General features: G+C 45.2%; 1 protein-coding gene across 7 annotated transcripts in view; it reads left to right on the top strand.

The window, feature by feature from the left end:
- The window catches only part of SH3KBP1 (SH3 domain containing kinase binding protein 1), a 346613-nt gene that overhangs the window by 229173 nt on the left and 101129 nt on the right, over positions 1 to 16311 (top strand). For all 7 annotated transcript variants that reach the window (XM_032618709.1, XM_032618713.1, XM_032618712.1 and 4 more), the window contains one exon: positions 8375 to 8450. In XM_032618709.1, coding sequence (XP_032474600.1) covers positions 8375 to 8450 — 76 coding nt within the window. The remainder of the gene's footprint in view (positions 1 to 8374; positions 8451 to 16311) is intronic.

Genomic DNA, 16311 nt, shown 5'->3' with positions numbered 1-16311 from the left:
CTCTTCTTAAATTCTCCAAATGCATCTAAAAGGAAAGCATTATTAATCAAAAGATAAAACTAATCCTCTGGTAGAAGAAAGGCTTGAGATTTCCTTTTATCTGTCGTAAGAGCAGAAAATAGTCTTTTGAAAGCGTACTGGCGAAATGTGTTTTGCCGAAGTAGTATATGAAATGGAAATTTACTCTGGCTTGTTTATCCTCTGTGAATAAGATGATCCGACAACAAAATAGCATGCAGGCTCCTCTCTTGGGAACAGTGGGGGAAAATAGAAACAGCATTTTCATATACTGTCAGACGTTTGGAGAGCTGCCTCCTATGATTTTAATGTTGTCTGAATGTACATCCTCCACCTCATTGAGCACTTAAGTAGGTTTTGACTCCTCCTTCAGCCCTGCATTTCCCCAGCACAAGCGGAAGCCCCTACTACACCTTCAAAAAGTTATTTTGCTTTGACAGAGAAAATCCTATTCCTCCTGTGAGTGCATGTGTTGGATGGTTCTTTCCAGCTTTCTAGGACATGGTCTCCTGAGGTATTCAAAAAGCAAACAAATAAACCAAATGATCAGATCCTGGCAGAAGTTAAAGTGCATGGTAAATTATAGAAATTGGCTCAAATTCTTAGGTCCATCTTTCTACTGAGGCACACGTGTCAGAGAGAGAGAGCGTGCATGTGTGTTTAATATACAAATATAAAACAGACTTCATATATACATGTTCAGTAAAATGATAGATACTGAAGTATCTATTGGACAGATAGAAAGAGTAAACCCTAGAAGATCTAATGGAAGCATCTAAGATGGAAATAAGTGTCTTATAGTCAAAGTTGGCTACTCATCTTAAGAGCACAAGAGAAAGATGCCAGCCATTGAGAGAGCTGCCAAGTTGCAGCTATCAGAAGTAAACCCGCGAATGTCTTCAGGGCTTTGGGAATTACATGAATAGCCATTGAGAAGCAGTATATATTCTGAGTGTTTTGAAATAGATATGGTAAGGGGTGATGGTGGAGGGTGATTAAAAGTTGAGTGTACAGGAGAGCTAATGAAGTGGCTTGAATTGGAGAATAGGATCCTCGTCTAGAAAACTGTGGAAATAGTTCCTGTGTTAGTTACAAAGCCCACAGGCTGGGGTCAAAGAGGAGGGGATGAAACTGAAAGCAGGGACTGGGTGGTGGGTTTGATATGGGAAGGTGCAGTAAGAGAGTAGTCAAGGGTGGGTTCCACGTTGTGAGTCTAGGAGCCAGAGAGGATGAGCCAAGAGAATTCAGGAAGTGGAAGTGGTGACCTTCACCCACCTCTTCTGAGGACTCCTCGTTCTCGTGATGTGTCGATAGGTATCATAAGAAGTAGGATTTCTGTGTGCGGATAAGTTCAGAAAACAATGAGAAAATGTTAAGGATAAAATTAATCTGTAACTGCAGGACTTCTCAGAGCCTTTAATATGCTGTTATGCAAGGATTAGACCAAGCATCCTGTGTTTCCCAAATTTACCAGACTGTGGCATTAGGTGTTTTGGTATTTAGTTGGTTGGTTGGTGGAACATCTTGGGAGTGTGTGTGTGTGTGTGTGTGTGTGTGTGTGTGTGTATGTACACACATACCTGGATGATAATATACCCTCCAAGTGAGGGTCCTTTGATCATAATAGGAACCTGAGAAAATGTGAGGGAGCAGGCTACGAAGAGTATTTGGACATCATAGGCAGACAAAAGTCCACCAGAAACGTGGCTGAGATTGGATTCGTCTTTATGGCAACCAATAACTAATCGGAGGTCGGGGTCATGTGCATGAGAACAGGGGAGTAAGGCAGGGGTCATAGAGGTCTAGGAAGACATCCTGGACAACGTGCTGTCACCAGAGATCAGGCTGGGAGTAAGGCAGGGGTCATAGAGGTCTAGGAAGACATCCTGGACAATGTGCTGTCACCAGAGATCGGGCTGGAAGAGCTGATACATGACAGAGACAAACAGTGGGGCTCCAAGAGGAGTCTGGTTTGTCAAGGAGGACAGCTCCCTTCATTTACCTGTTGTGATGTGGTAGGATGTTCATGGTAGGGCAAAGGGTGAGGGGATGGTGTCCCCAAATTCCTGGCTCCACTCAACAAACACTTCCTAACCCTTCACTTTGTGGAGATAAGAGAATAATTAACATCTAGGTCCTTCCCTCAAGGAGTGCACTGTTTCTGAAAAGAAAGGAGGAGAAAAGCCGTTAAACTTGTAAGTGGAATACAGCTAACAAATACTTCTAAAGCAGCTGTGAATCTGACAAGGTCTTTAACTCTGGTTGGGCAAGGAGGTTTAATGTAACTTGAATTATCACTAACATTTCAAGACAACCAGGGAAATAAACATTATATGAATGACTGTAAGTCTTAAGCCCAACTTAATAATCAGAAGACAGCTTTTTACATTTTATCTTTTCTTATAGCCAAGTTTAAAGGAGACTTACTTATATGAAGCATGCCCCTTTGGAGACATCAGAATTAGCACAGTGGTATGTGAGGTATTGCAGAGGTAATACCTCTGTCCGTAGAATGGAGCTACAAATATATTTTTTCTTTCACTGGACCATGCATTTGATTTTTAGAATTTGGAGTTGTATTTTACTCTGACATATCTTCTGTCCATAGCAAGTCGTTTAGGCTGGGCCAACCAAAGGCGGGTGAATTGACAGTTGCTAATGTAAATTTCCCAGCGAGTAGAAAAGCCTTCCATTAGAAGTGCGCAGGCACTCCATTGTATGGACACTCTTTTGTACTAGTTCTCTTCTGGCTCAGACAGGAGCTGGCTACATAAGGGGCTTCTGCCCTGCTCGTACCGCTCCCTGCTGAGCACCAAGCAGACTTCTCCTAATACCATCAGTCATAGATGTTCATGAAAGGAGCATGTAAGAATAAATATAAAAAGTTGGCAGTGAGTTTTAATAGCAGTTTGTATAGCTCTCTGATTTGTGGTGGAAAAGGAAAGCTGAAAGGTTGTGGATATGGTCATATACAGTTACTGTTTTGTTTCTCTTCTCATCGCTCTCTCCCATAGCCTGTATCTCTCTGTTTCCTGGGATTTGGGATAACCATGCTGAATGGCTGGGCACCCCTCAAAACACCACTCTGGGGCTTCCCTGGTGGCACAGTGGTTGAGAGTCCGCCTGCCGATGCAGGGGACACGGGTTCGTACCCCGGTCTGGGAGGATCCCACATGCCGCGGAGCGGCTGGGCCCGTGAGCCATGGCCGCTGAGCCTGCGCGTCCGGAGCCTGTGCTCCGCAACGGGAGAGGCCACAACAGTGAGAGGCCCGCGTACCGCAAAAAAAAAAAACCACCACTCTGGAGAACCCAGCAAATTGCTGTTTCAGTGTGTGCAGTGATGTTCAGCGTCCTCTTGCCTTTCCATCTGCTTCACTGTCTCACATCGAACGGGTATTTAACAAATCTGTACTGAACAGAAAAGGAAGGTACTGTCAGATACCAAATGTAGTCAGAGTCATGCCTCGTGCCTTCAAAGAGCCGTCCTTTATCTTGTATTTTACCAGCTTTTTGAAAAGTCACGTCTTGTGTTTGGCTTTGTGTAAGCATTCGAGTGATGTCTCCGTATAGCTTCTCAGAAGATCACCCTCTTCTAGAATAGGCATCAGAAAGCCTGGTCTACCAACAGGGGGGCTTCACCAACTGCTAGGATGCAAGGAGCTCTCTCACTCCTCCCCCTACGCAGCGAACCTGGTTGCCTTTGTGATTTCAGAGTTTTCTGTAGTATTATTGGAGAAGAGACTTTCAGAGATAGGACATAAACTTTGTTCTCCTTAGCATTGTCCTATGACTGGAAACTTTTTTACACTCAAAGGAGCTTGCATCTGAATTAGAATAAAGTCAGAGGAGTGATTTTGCACTTGGTTTGAGCAGGACCCTGGTCTCACACTCCAGCAGTTGCGAAGAGAAACAGATATATTAGTCATTAGGGAACTGGATTCCACTGGAGTCCAATCCAGTGATTGTCTTTCCTACAAGCATTAGTTTCTTCATTTTGGCACAGAAAAGAAAAGAAATTACTAGCTCTACTAACTGAACTCATATGTGTGTTATCTGTCCTGAGGCTGTGTTATCAGATCTTACAGAGCTAGGAGTATATATGATGCCCCTACTGTACACAAAACCCCCCAAAACTTTACTTAGTACTTTTGTCAAGAGAGCTAACAGCAGAGGGACTTCTGGTATTACATATTCAAAGGGAAGAATTTTTTGAATTATTAGTTTTTAACAATCAGGTTTTAAATGGAGATTAGGGTGTGACAGGAGAGACAAAAATTGACACCAACTTGGTGATTACTGTGTGTTGAAGTGGGTTGATAGTAATAGTCTGTAGAGCTTTCAGCTCCATAGATTTCATACATACATTTCATACATTTCAGGTCCATATGTACATGTGCTCCCAGATCAAGCAGCAGCCTCTGAGTTGGGGGGCAATCAGAGCAGAGTATCGCGGATGTGGGTCCTAGGAAGTCTTTAGCCACAGCATGGAGTAGAAGAGGACATGTTGGGCTGAGCTATGGAGCAGAGCCCAAGAGTCCCTCCATCGAAGGCATGTGGTAAAATGGGCCTGTTTGCAGATCTCTTAGGAGCTGAAAGAGCTGTGTCTTGAGTAGCATCGACACAGCCCCTAAGTGTGTGGCCCGTGCTTGTCCTGGATAACACCTTCTTTGACACCCAGGAAGGCAGGAACTCTGAGCTCTGCCAAGGAAGCCACAAGTGGAGATCCCGAATGCTCTTCCATAGCCTCTGCAAGCCTAGCATCCTTCTTTACTGCCTGCAAGGTGGATGAGAGATGCATGGATGTGATTTCCCAATTTGTCCGTCCACGTAGGCCTGCGCTGTGGCTGACCTTCAGCTATGTGGGACCTATGTGTGCACTGGAACTTGGCATTGCTGTCATGACGCGTGCCCTTTAAAAGCTGGGGTTTCTGTTCACATTTAGCCCAATGGATCAAACATGTTTTCAGAGGTACGGGAAGCTGGAAACCTGGTGAGAACGCAGTAATTCACTACCTTTGTCTTTGTTCTTATATTTAGAGGAAGGGCAAGGGATAGAGCTTCTCAAATGGGGTGTTTGGAAAGGGGTGGGGTGTTTGGGGTGGATGCAGTGAGGAAGGAGCACTACAGGCTGTTAGTGAGCAGGAGAAAGTGTCGCTAACTGTCCTTTAGTGTGTGAGAGTCTTCTCCAGTGAAGAAATGTCCTGCCCCAAATGCCAGTAAAGGGGAGCGCCACAGAGGAGCCGCAGGGCTTGGCTGTCCCTGAAGGTCGACCCCGTCATGGGGATCTGCCCACTTGGCCTTCACGGTAGTCTGAGCCCAGAGAGGCTAGATACAGTCTTCCATTTTTGGTTCAAAGCGGTCTTACCATCCATTCATCCATCTGTCCATCCATCCATCCATGCATTCATCCTTTCAGTACTCCTTCGGTGAAGGGTCTCATGGCCACCTCTGCCCCCCTCCTTCTCCCTCAGTGATATTGTCACATTGTCTGCTCTACTAAACTTCATTGCCTCTCTGAACCGACTCATTCAGTAGCGATGACAAGTTCTTATGCCAGTGAGAATAGAGAAGGGGGAAGGCATTTAGTGGAAGGAGGTAGAGAAGAGAGGAAGAAGAGTGAAAAAGATGTTTTATAATTTGTCCAGGTATGAGAATAGGCGCCAGAGTTGTTAATCCCAGAAAAGGGATTTGGTTAATGCTAATGGAATCCCTCCTACATCTAGGTTGGTGGTTCTCAAATTTGAATGTACACCAGGATCCCCTGGAGGGTGTGTTCAGACAGAAGCTGCTGGGCACCATCCCCAGACTTTCCGATTGAGAAAGGCTGGGACGGGGCCTGGGAATTTGACTTCCTAACAAAGTTCCCAGGTGAGGCTAGTGCCGCAGGTCTGGGAACCATACTTCTCTGGGTCTGGGTCCTAGAGGAGAGAGAGACACCTGAACAGCTCTCATCTCTGGGACGCCTGGAAGACCAGGCTGAGAAGGGAGGAACTGGCCTTACTCTAGACCTTCCTCAAGGCCCATGAGGAAGAAGGAAGGAGTTAAGGTCTAGCATCCCCAGAAGAAGAGTGCAATATCAGCTTCACCCCCACCTCCCGATGCTGGGATCCACGCAGAGACCAGTGCGCTGTGTTTTCTCAAATAGCAAGAAAAAAAATAATAGAGTAAGCTTTGCTTTCTTATGTCTTTCTGCTCAGAAGTAAGTATATTTAGCTGGTGGCCTTTCTTGATGTCTGTTAGCTTGGACGCACTGGTAAACCAGGACATCAGAGATGGAGGGCAACACTTCCTTTTGTTACCAAGTAAGGGGGTGTCGTAACAATATACAACCTGTGAAAGTTTCTCTAAAGGAAGGCATCTGACTTAAGGCCCAAACCATCGGATGTCTGATTTTTTTTTTCAGGAGTGGAAGCAAAGTCAGGATTGGACATAGTTCTTACCGCTGTATTTTCCTCTCTCTACTGTCAGCAACAACTAAAGGATGAATCGTTTTTGTTTTCTTCTTCCTAATGTGTTAACAGCAGCGATGGTTTATTCTGGTCCACAAAAGGGGAAAACAAAGAGAGTGATGGAGATGCTGTTGGAAGTGTGAGCAGGAATGCGAATGACACTGAGTGCATCTGTTTTTACTGTCAATTCCTGATTTTTCAAGATGATTCTCAGAACAGTTTTTCATCAAATGTGACCTTATGGCCAGATAACAACAAGCTTCTTTCCTCCTTGATGTTTCCTCGGAATCACAGTGTTATTAGCTTGAGTATTTAGTGGCGGTTGAGGAGCGGCATAGTATTTGGGGTTTCATTTTTTATCCAATATAGAAAGCCCTGCAGCACTAAATAAAAATGTCACCGTGTAAAATGTAAAGGCTTTCTGTCACAAATGTTTTTAAAAATTCACTAAGGGCTGAGGATTAGATTTATCTTACACTCTTTCTGTGATTTATTCATATTTAATGTTAGTTTCAACATTTGAAGCATGAAGAACTTGTTCAAATTAAAAACTGTGGTGAATCAGTCGTATTTGAAGAAAAATTCCACCGAGCCAGCATGTCAATTATGCAGTTCATTCCCCTTCATGTGTTCAAGGAGGAGATATGTTTGGTTTTCCCAGTGGCCGAAATTCTCACTGGGGAAACTCCTCATTGTTGGGGAGGTTCACGCAGCTGCTTGGTTCTGAGAGCTGTTTCCCTGGTATCAGTCGACGTTTTCCTCGGGCGTTAATCACCATCACACAAACGTGATGTCCAAGGACAGGAGGGGGGACAGACCTCACCTTTGGAACCATCATTTTGCTGCTCGTCTCGTTTTTCATTTTTGTTGCTTTGAGCCGCTGAGTTGCCTGTGTTTGGGGGAATATCTTTAGTTAGAGACAATATCCAGTCTTTTCTGTGGATGGTTCATAAATAATGGATGATAATAGAATTAGTTATGAATGAAAGGAAGAAAATGAACTCAAAACAGACTTTTTTTTTTAACTACTAAATAGCTGCCTCGGGTCTGCAGCATTGGCCTTTTTCAAAGCCCTGGAGGGTTGAAAGGCTGGTGGGAAGGAAGGGAGCTGCTGGCCCTGCTTGTTCCACCTTTGGAGCAAGTTGGCTTTTAGATGGCTAGAAGGAGACACGACAAGGCACAGTTGCCCTGGACACTCTGACTTCTGCCTGTCCTTCCACCTGCCCATCATCTGTCTGTCCTTCTGGCCTTCTATCCTTCCATCCCTTCCTTCTTTCTGTCTTTTTGTGCCTTCCCTCTTCCTGCCCTTCCTTCCAAGCTGCAGACACTTTGAACACCTCCTCTGGGCCATAGATTGAGTCAGCTTCTCATAAACTGAGGGGAAATGTCCCTGTTTTCTCTGCTGAAAGTAATCAACCTTCTAATAAGAACCAAGGAAGAGGGCTTCCCTGGTGGCGCAGTGGTTGAGAGTCCGCCTGCCGATGCAGGGGACACGGGTTTGTGCCCCGGTCCGGGAAGATCCCACATGCCGCGGAGCTGCTGGGCCTGTAAGCCATGGCCGCTGAGCCTGCGCGTCCAGAGCCTGTGCTCCGCGATGGGAGAGGCCACTACGGTGAGAGGCCCACGTACTGCAAAAAAAAAAAAGAACCAAGGAAGAATGGGAATAAGAGATATGGAGTGCCTACAAGGACAAAGCCTTTTTAGCTTGGTTTTCCCACCTATCTGTCACTGAGGTCCAGGCCTAATGGAAGAATGGCAGCCAATACAGAGAGCAATACCAAAACTTAAGTATGAGGCTTTTAGGACCAGTTGGGAGCATTTCGTCATCATGATCTTGATCTTTTTTATTCCTTTGCTTGATGGAGAGAATCATCTTGATGAGTAAAGATCATCTTTTTTCCCCTCAGACTATTGGCAAGAAGTTACCTCCGACTGCAGCAACTCCAGACTCGTCAAAAACAGAAATGGACAGCAGGACAAAGGGTGAGTTTCCTTGTGTATCTGTTTTATGTTTGAAAGCAGTGAAGGATTTTATAATCATTGAAACGCTTTTGAAAAATCCTTACATAATCTTAATGGCTTTTTTAAAGCACATGGGGAAAAAGTGCACACCAATGTGTTTCATTAGGCTCTACCAGTAGGATGGGCACAAGTTCCTCGATGGAACAAGATGCTTTTTTAAAAAAATTAATTTATTTGTTTGTTTATTTATTTATTTGTGGCTGCGTTGCTGCGCGTGGGCTTTCTTTAGTTGCAGCGAGCGGGGGCTACTCTTCATTGTGATGCGCGGGCTTCTCATTGCAGTGGCTTCTCTTGTTGCAGAGCACGGGCTCTATGTGCACAGGCTTCAGTAGTTGTGGCTCATGGGGTCTAGAGCGCAGGCTCAGTAATTGTGGCGCATGGGCTTCGTTGCTCCATGGCATGTGGGATTTTCCCGGTCCAGGGCTCGAACCCGTGTCTCCTACATTGGCAGGCGGGTTCTTAACCACTGCGCCACCAAGGAGGTCCAGGATGCTTTCTTGCCATTTGTTTCTCACCCACGTTGCAGAGCCAGGGCTTATCTGTGTATACCCAGAGCAGTTTGCGTAGTTCACGAAGCAGGAAGATTCTAGACGATGGCAACTCAAGCAATTTAGGGATTCATAGGCCTTCAAATCAAAGAGGCTTTATCTTTTAGCCTAACCACTCAACAGACACTCCCAAATGATGACTTTCCTGCTACTCTCCTCAGCACATCTCTACTTGAATTCCTATAGTTACAAATGTCTTTCTTCTGTTGAGCCGGATATGCTCTTCCTGTAATTTTTACCCATGGGTTCTAGTCTCTGGGTCTATATTGATATTAGCCCATTGTTCTCCTAACAGTCCTTTAAGTATTTGAGGACAGTTGTCTCCCCCAAAGCTTCCCACAGGTCAGTATTCCCCATTCGAGAGTAGCCAGATAATACAGAATGCCCACTTACATTTGAATTTCAGATAAACAATGAATAATTTTTTTTTGTTTTTAGTATGTCCCATGCAATATTGGCTGTTTATCTGAAATTCAGATGTAACTGGGCATCCTGTGTTTGTATTTGCTAAATCTGGCAACTCTCCAATTCCTTTAGTCATTCTTCCAATAATTGGAACGTTCTGAACATGCTCTAGTCATAAATAAGTGCTTCAGTTCCTTCTAGGGATTTTAACCTTTTTTTTTCCAGCTTCAGATTTCCTTATGAGGATAATGTGGACAGACTACTAATCTAGTTTGGAAAGCCAAAGGTTGAGAGAAGATATATCATACATATGTAATTATGACTAATATAAGAGCAAGCATAGATTTATTCTTTTCGTTGCAGAAAAATATACCAGGAGCTCCTTTTGCAGTGCAAAACAGGTAGTTTTGAGAGCAAATAAGGGATACTGCCTTAGGCATTAAAAAATGAATTTACGGGACTTGCCAAGCCCAAAATGGTGGCTTAGATAAATACGTTCATGGATGTTATAGATGCAGCCGCTAGAGCTCTGTCTTGATGTTTAAGGTTCGGATGAGGTTGCATGCCTTCAGTCTGTTAACGGTACAATCAGACTGTGGCTAACGGGGGGAAGCGCACCAGTCTAAGGCTCTGATCCAGCAGTTCTCAAACTCGAGTGTGTCCCAGAATCACCTGGGGAGCTGGGCCTCACCTCCAGAATTTCGGAGTCAGCAGGTCTGGGGTGGGGCCTGAAATTTTGCTTTGCTAACAAATTCCCAGGTGCTTTGGTGCTCCTGGTCGAGGGCCCACCCTTCAGGAAGGGTTCTGAGCTTCTAGATGTTCCCAAAGCCAAACTGGCCCCGCAGTTACTCATGCGGGTTGTAGGTTTTGCATGCTTAAACCTACCTTTAGACAGTAAAACCTTCAAGATTCTTGAAGCGGCCTGAAATTTTTTTTTCAAGAATTCACAGTTAAACCACTTCTGATAACATTTCCTGTTGTTGGACAGTAGCCTATCCTTCCTTCCATTGAACTACTCATTTTGTAGTTCTGGCTGTTGACAGGTTTATAAATGATCCAGGTTACTAGGCAAGATTGCTGGGATGGCTGGAGTGGGGGGTGGGCAGGAGAAGGGAAAGACGCATCAAACCTCCAACGTAACTGGAATGGAGTCCCTGGGACAGGCTGTCCTCGTGACATGTGACAACCAGTGGCCTTCACCAACCTCACTCTTGTTTGCGGAAATAATAATCTGAGAAACAGAGAAATTTTTTTAATGGAAAAGAGTTTCAAGAGAAGTGAAAGAGAAATTCCCTATAGATTGTTCCTCTCTCTGCAGAGTAAATAGTACCTTGGGTGACCGGTGAGTGGCTCTGGGGGGAGACTAAGCAGGGGGTACCTGAGTGTCACTTGTAAGGTTGTGGCACAAAACAGGACAGTCTGCAGGGCATGCTTAGGTGACTAATCAATCCTCTGGCCTCAAGAACTGACCTTAGGATAAGCGCACATCCGTGATATATTTTTTTTACCCTCTGTAATGTCTGCAGGCAGGAGACTCAAGTCTTTTTTGGCAGGATTAGGTGGTGTGGATGGAAGGTGTTTTAGAGCAGAGCTGGCCAGTAGAAATACTATGTGAACCACATACAAGATTTTACACTTTCTGGTAGCCAGAAAAGAAACAGGTTTAAAAAAAAAGAAGGAAACAGGTGAACTTAATTTAAATATATTTTATTTAACTCGGTATATCGAAAATATTATCCCTTCAACATGTAACCCATATAAAATTATTAAATGAGATATTTTCATTCTCTTTTCATATGAGTCTTCACAACCCAGCGTGTATTTTCCACATATGCCACCTCTCAACTTGGCCTAGCCACATTTTGAGTGCCCAATAGCCACATGTGCCTAGGGGGCCACCATATTGGACAGCATAGTTTGAAAGTAACTCTGGGATCTAAGATGGGCTTCCTGGGCCTGGATTTTAACACAGTTCATCACGCTCAGCTCCCTTGAGCATGTGGGAGTCTAGCCCAAGCCTTTTTCACTCCTACAAGTATCTATTAACTACGTCCATCTCTAGATGCATCACAGAGCGGGGATGAGTTGTTAATAAAGAGTGGTTTTACAGGGCTGGGTGGTGTGTTTTGGCTAAGAGTTAGGAAGCACAGATTCCAGGACTAGCTCTCTTATTAGCTAGCTGTGTGACCTTGGGCAAATAATTTTATTTCTCTGGCCTTGTGCTCTTCGTGGTCTGCCTTGTCTGTGAAGTCAGAGGGTTGTACTAGAGTGAAGCCCTCAGGTTTCTCCCAGCATCTTCACTCTCTGATTTAATTCCGAAAGCTTTACAATTCAGAGTGAAAGCTTTCTGCATTCAAAGAATTGAACAGCCGATGGGAGAGACAAAAGGAAGATGCGAACGACTGAGTTAGGAATATGAGAAGATGTCATTTGGCAAAGATGCCATGGATATAAATATGTGTGTAAGCAGGTGGTAGGTCGGGAAGAATTATCTCTGTCAGTGAAGACTTGAGAGATATTTATTGACAGATGTGTTTTCATGGACCCAGAGTAAGAATTGCTGCAGTCTAATCTCACGCCTCACACACTCTCTGGCTTTCATTGTAAAGAGCAAATTCTGGGGTAATTGTTCTCCCACGATTTCCACGAGGCACCCTAGTTCACTAGAAAGCCCCTTCCATTTGGAACCTTTCGCTGCTTCTGGATTTTGATGCAACACCCAAGTTCAGGTGGAAGGACAGAGAGTGCTGACCCACTTTTAGAAATGACTCGGAGCTTGGGAACAACACAGCCTCCTTCCTTCTGGATGGAAGTCACACCCATAACGAAACTTGCCCAGCGGTACAGAGGAGAGAAGCCCCTTCCCACATAGCTGTCTCCTTAGTGCGCTCAAATACAAGCTCACGTCACGAGTAAGTTATGATGATTCAAAAAATGTTCGTGTGGATTGATATCTTCTGAGGGAAAGTGAAACTCAGCTGATCAGGATTTATTTAAACAACTAACATCATCTCCCCTCCCCCAGTGAAGCTTTTATGATACTGAAATTCATCGGAAATGTGGGCTGAGGAGCAGGTTGCCGTAATTTTCATAACAAGAGGAAAACTGTTTAAATATTCATAAATGAAGTGCTCTGAGGTATTTCCAGCTCGCCACATCTGGAGTTCCCCTCTTTCTTACTACAGTTGATGCAGATGATTTGTGGCCTCGGTGGGATAGAGAAATAGCCCAGAGAAATGATTATTTAGCATCTTCTTGAACAAACAGTTCAGTCTTAGAGATTCAGAGGACCAGTTGAGCAGGTGGGTTGGGGAAAAAATAGTCCTTGACAGAATTTGTACAAAGGCAGGTCAGGCTTCTGAATAAATGGTGGCTGGGGGGCAAGGGCTAAACTTTCTCTGTTTAACCTCCCCTCACATTATCACCAGACACTTGTACCACCTTTCTGATCACTTTGTCCCTTGACTTGCTTCTTAGGAGTTGTCCCCTGTGATGGTGACACATAGTGCCTTGTGGCTATCATTGATCCCTCGTGGAGGGGGCTGTGTCTTCTACCTGACATCCCCACCATCCAGTCCGGAAAAGTGCCATGGACTCAGTGGGCACTGGCAACAGTGGTGGTTGGGCAGATGGAGAATTAGAAATGGTTTCAATTTACCAGACTCTCTATCTAACAGAGTCTTGTAAAAGCAGTGTAGAAGCCACGGGTCTCCTTTCCCAAGTTCACAGTCACCGGGAAGAAAAGAACACGTTTGTTGACCCTCGAGCTTATTTCAGATTTCCGGAGGGTCGCCAGTGGTTGCTCTGTGGGGCTTGACAGACCCTTGTTCTTTGTAGCCACTGTCCCAGGCCAGTCAGCCCAAGAGCGCCAGGGACAAACTAGGCTAGTCTGACAAAGTCAAGTTTATGGGCTCATTGCAACGAGGAGACTGCCCAGGAGGACCTGTGGAGCATCGCACCAAACAAAAGAAAACTGAGCAGTTACAGATTTGGAGGAGAAATGGAAGTGAGTGAAATGTAAACGAAGCAGCAGTGTTTTGATAGGCCCCAAGCAAAACAGGGCTGTGTGAGTCGGGCCACATCGGGTCTCTCTGTGAGCTGGACCACCACCAAGTTAAGATAGACGTGCAGGGCTGTGTCCAGAACCCCTTACATAAGGCCCTGCACTTGTGTGGGGATTCAAGGCTTCTCTGTTTCACAGTGACTTGTTTCTTTCAGCCAAGCGTGAAACATTTCATTCTTACTAATACAGTATAAAAAAGCAAAGTTTCTGATAGTCTGTGGTCTTAGAGGACAGACTTTCTCAGAGAGCAAGAAAGCAGTCGTCGCTCAGAGAAGGGTTGTTAGGACCCTTTCCAGCTATAGTGTGTGTGCTTGGGAGAAATGCTATTTCCGGTTCATTTTGCAGCTGGCTCTATCTGCGTTTGTATCCGCATTTGCAGATTTTTACTTTCTCAGTCTGAGCTAATTTTTGCTTTGTCACCACATGTTTGAATAGGAGAAAAAAGGGTCAACTCCCTTATGTTGGGATTTTTATCAGCCTTACCTAGGAACTCTTTTAATCTATTTTGCCAGGATAGGTGTTTTTTGCTCACTTATCTTCTCCAAAGCTCACTCACCCTCAGACCTGGGAATTTGGGCACATCCAATACGAAGCATGTTTCCTACCCAGCCCTTTAGCGCCTCCCGCACCTGTTATGTACTAAAGCCCCCAGGCTCGGTGTCTCAGGTTCCCGCTGTCCCTAGGATGCACCTTTCATCGAGTGCCCCCAGCACAGACCTTGCTGTCTGGATTCAGAGTGAGGGGTCCTTCTGCGAGGGTGCCCAGCCTACCCATGCTGCAGATGACCTGGATTTCAAATACAGCCCGCTTGCAGTAAAAAAGTGAGCTCCCTTTCTGCTATCCTGGTGGATTTCCTTCCTTCCAAAGACTCAGCGCTTCTCCCCATCTGAGCAGGAGAAGGTGCCATTGAGACGAGCCATGATCTACCCCATACTAGAGAACAGGAAGACTTCCCTTGCTTGTCAGATTTTGATTTCTTTAAAAAAAGATTGTTTTCTCTTTTTAAAGTGAGAGAATAGAAAGTGGCATAACTCATAGCTGTGAAATAATTTGCAAGTCATATTCCCAGCAACATCCAAGACCAGAGGGGTCACAGTCAGCTTTCTTGTGGAGGAAGGCGTTTTGTGAAGACTGGAGTTGACAATGTAGTGACGAATGCATTGTGTTTTGTTTCCCTGTCTGAGTTTAGGTAGAGACCAGGCTTTCTCCACATTGGCCCTATTAACATTTGGACCAGATCATTCTTTGTTGGGGTGCTGTCCTGTGTCCATTGTAGGATGTTTAGCAGCTCCCTGGCCTCTACCCGCTAGATGTCAGTTATACTTATTACTGCCTCCCCCCAGGTTGTGACAACCATAAATGTCTCCAGGCATTGCCAGTGTCTCCTGGGAAGCCAAGTCACAGCAGTTGCACACCACTGGTGTAGACTGTCGTACGCCCCAGGAGGGCACTCCTATATCTCTGCTGCCGGGCGCACACTGGACGCTTAGTTAATATTTATTGAACAAATGTATTCATCTCACCCCTCCCCACGAGCCCTGGATCCTCAGACTGACGCAGAACTGCATTTCTCACTTAAATCTCTCATACAGCACAGACAGCCCCGGCATGCCGCCACGCTGGCCCACCCTCCAGGTCCCCACGGTTGTTTTGTTCCTTCCTGGCATTGACATTTTGCTAATAGCCATGGCTAGATCAGTGTGATCCCCAGACCAGCAGCGTCAGCATCCCCTGGGGACTTGTTAGAGATGCAAATCCCCAGGCCCTGCTCCAGCCCTATGGAATCGGAAACCCTGGGGTTTCTGTTTGTACACGTCCTCCACCTGATGCCAATGCCCACTCAAGCATGAGGACCACTAACCTAGACTCGTGTTTCTTAAGCATCCCTGCTGATGAGAATCACCCGGGGTTGGGGGACATGGTGCTGGTTGAGCTGCTGGATTCCTGGTCCCACCTCAGAATCCCTAGGGAAGGGATCTGGGCAGGCATAGAAGAAACAGGTGCCCTACATCATTCTTGTCATCGGGGATGGTTGAGAAACACCCCTCCTCTTCCTCCTCTGGTTAAAGTCCTAGAACATTGTCCAGGCAGGGGCCAGTGCCGTTTTGCTCTTCCCAGAAGGGACCCTGAGTCTCTCCTTTGGGAAGTAGTTTCCCCATTTTGGAATCTCTGAGGCTTTAAGGCAAACACATCACTCTCATTCTCTCCTCACTGCTGCCTTGTCCAGAGCTCTGTGTATACATGCCTTATTTCCTCTCCTTGATTGTAAGCTCCCTGGGAACCAGATAACTAGTCTTATTTAACTTATTCTCTTTTCCCCAGAACATGATAGATGTCAACACCCTTACTGCAATTACAAAATACAAAAAGCTCCCGAAAACCAAAAGGTTTTATCACCCCTTGGGTGAGCAAACTTGTCCTGGACTAATGAGCATTTAGGTATAGTCTTTATTTATCCCACTCGGGGTGACGAATCATCCATTTGCTGCAAAATTTTAATGTATTTGATGGTTGGGTGCAGCCCCAGACTCCAGCTGGGGATGTTACATATTATATGGCATGTGCAATGTATTTCCTTTCTAAAATCTGAAAAATTCTGTCCCCAGGGCTTCTGGATAAGGGCTTATGAACCAGTAGGGTCTCTGATAATATTTGTCAGTTTCATGAAAGAATTTTCAGATTTTGATGTTGGTGAAAGTAGACACCACTGAGCTTGATGTGTTTGTTCTGGTGTCCCAAAGGAAAAGAAAATTTTCAATTCCAGGCATGACCTGGTACTTTCCATCCCTGCTGAAAGCTCTGGAAG

The sequence above is a fragment of the Phocoena sinus genome, chromosome X (assembly GCF_008692025.1).
Source record: "Phocoena sinus isolate mPhoSin1 chromosome X, mPhoSin1.pri, whole genome shotgun sequence".
Classification (NCBI taxonomy): Eukaryota; Metazoa; Chordata; class Mammalia; order Artiodactyla; family Phocoenidae; genus Phocoena; species Phocoena sinus.
This window is presented reverse-complemented; position numbering and strand designations above follow the sequence as displayed.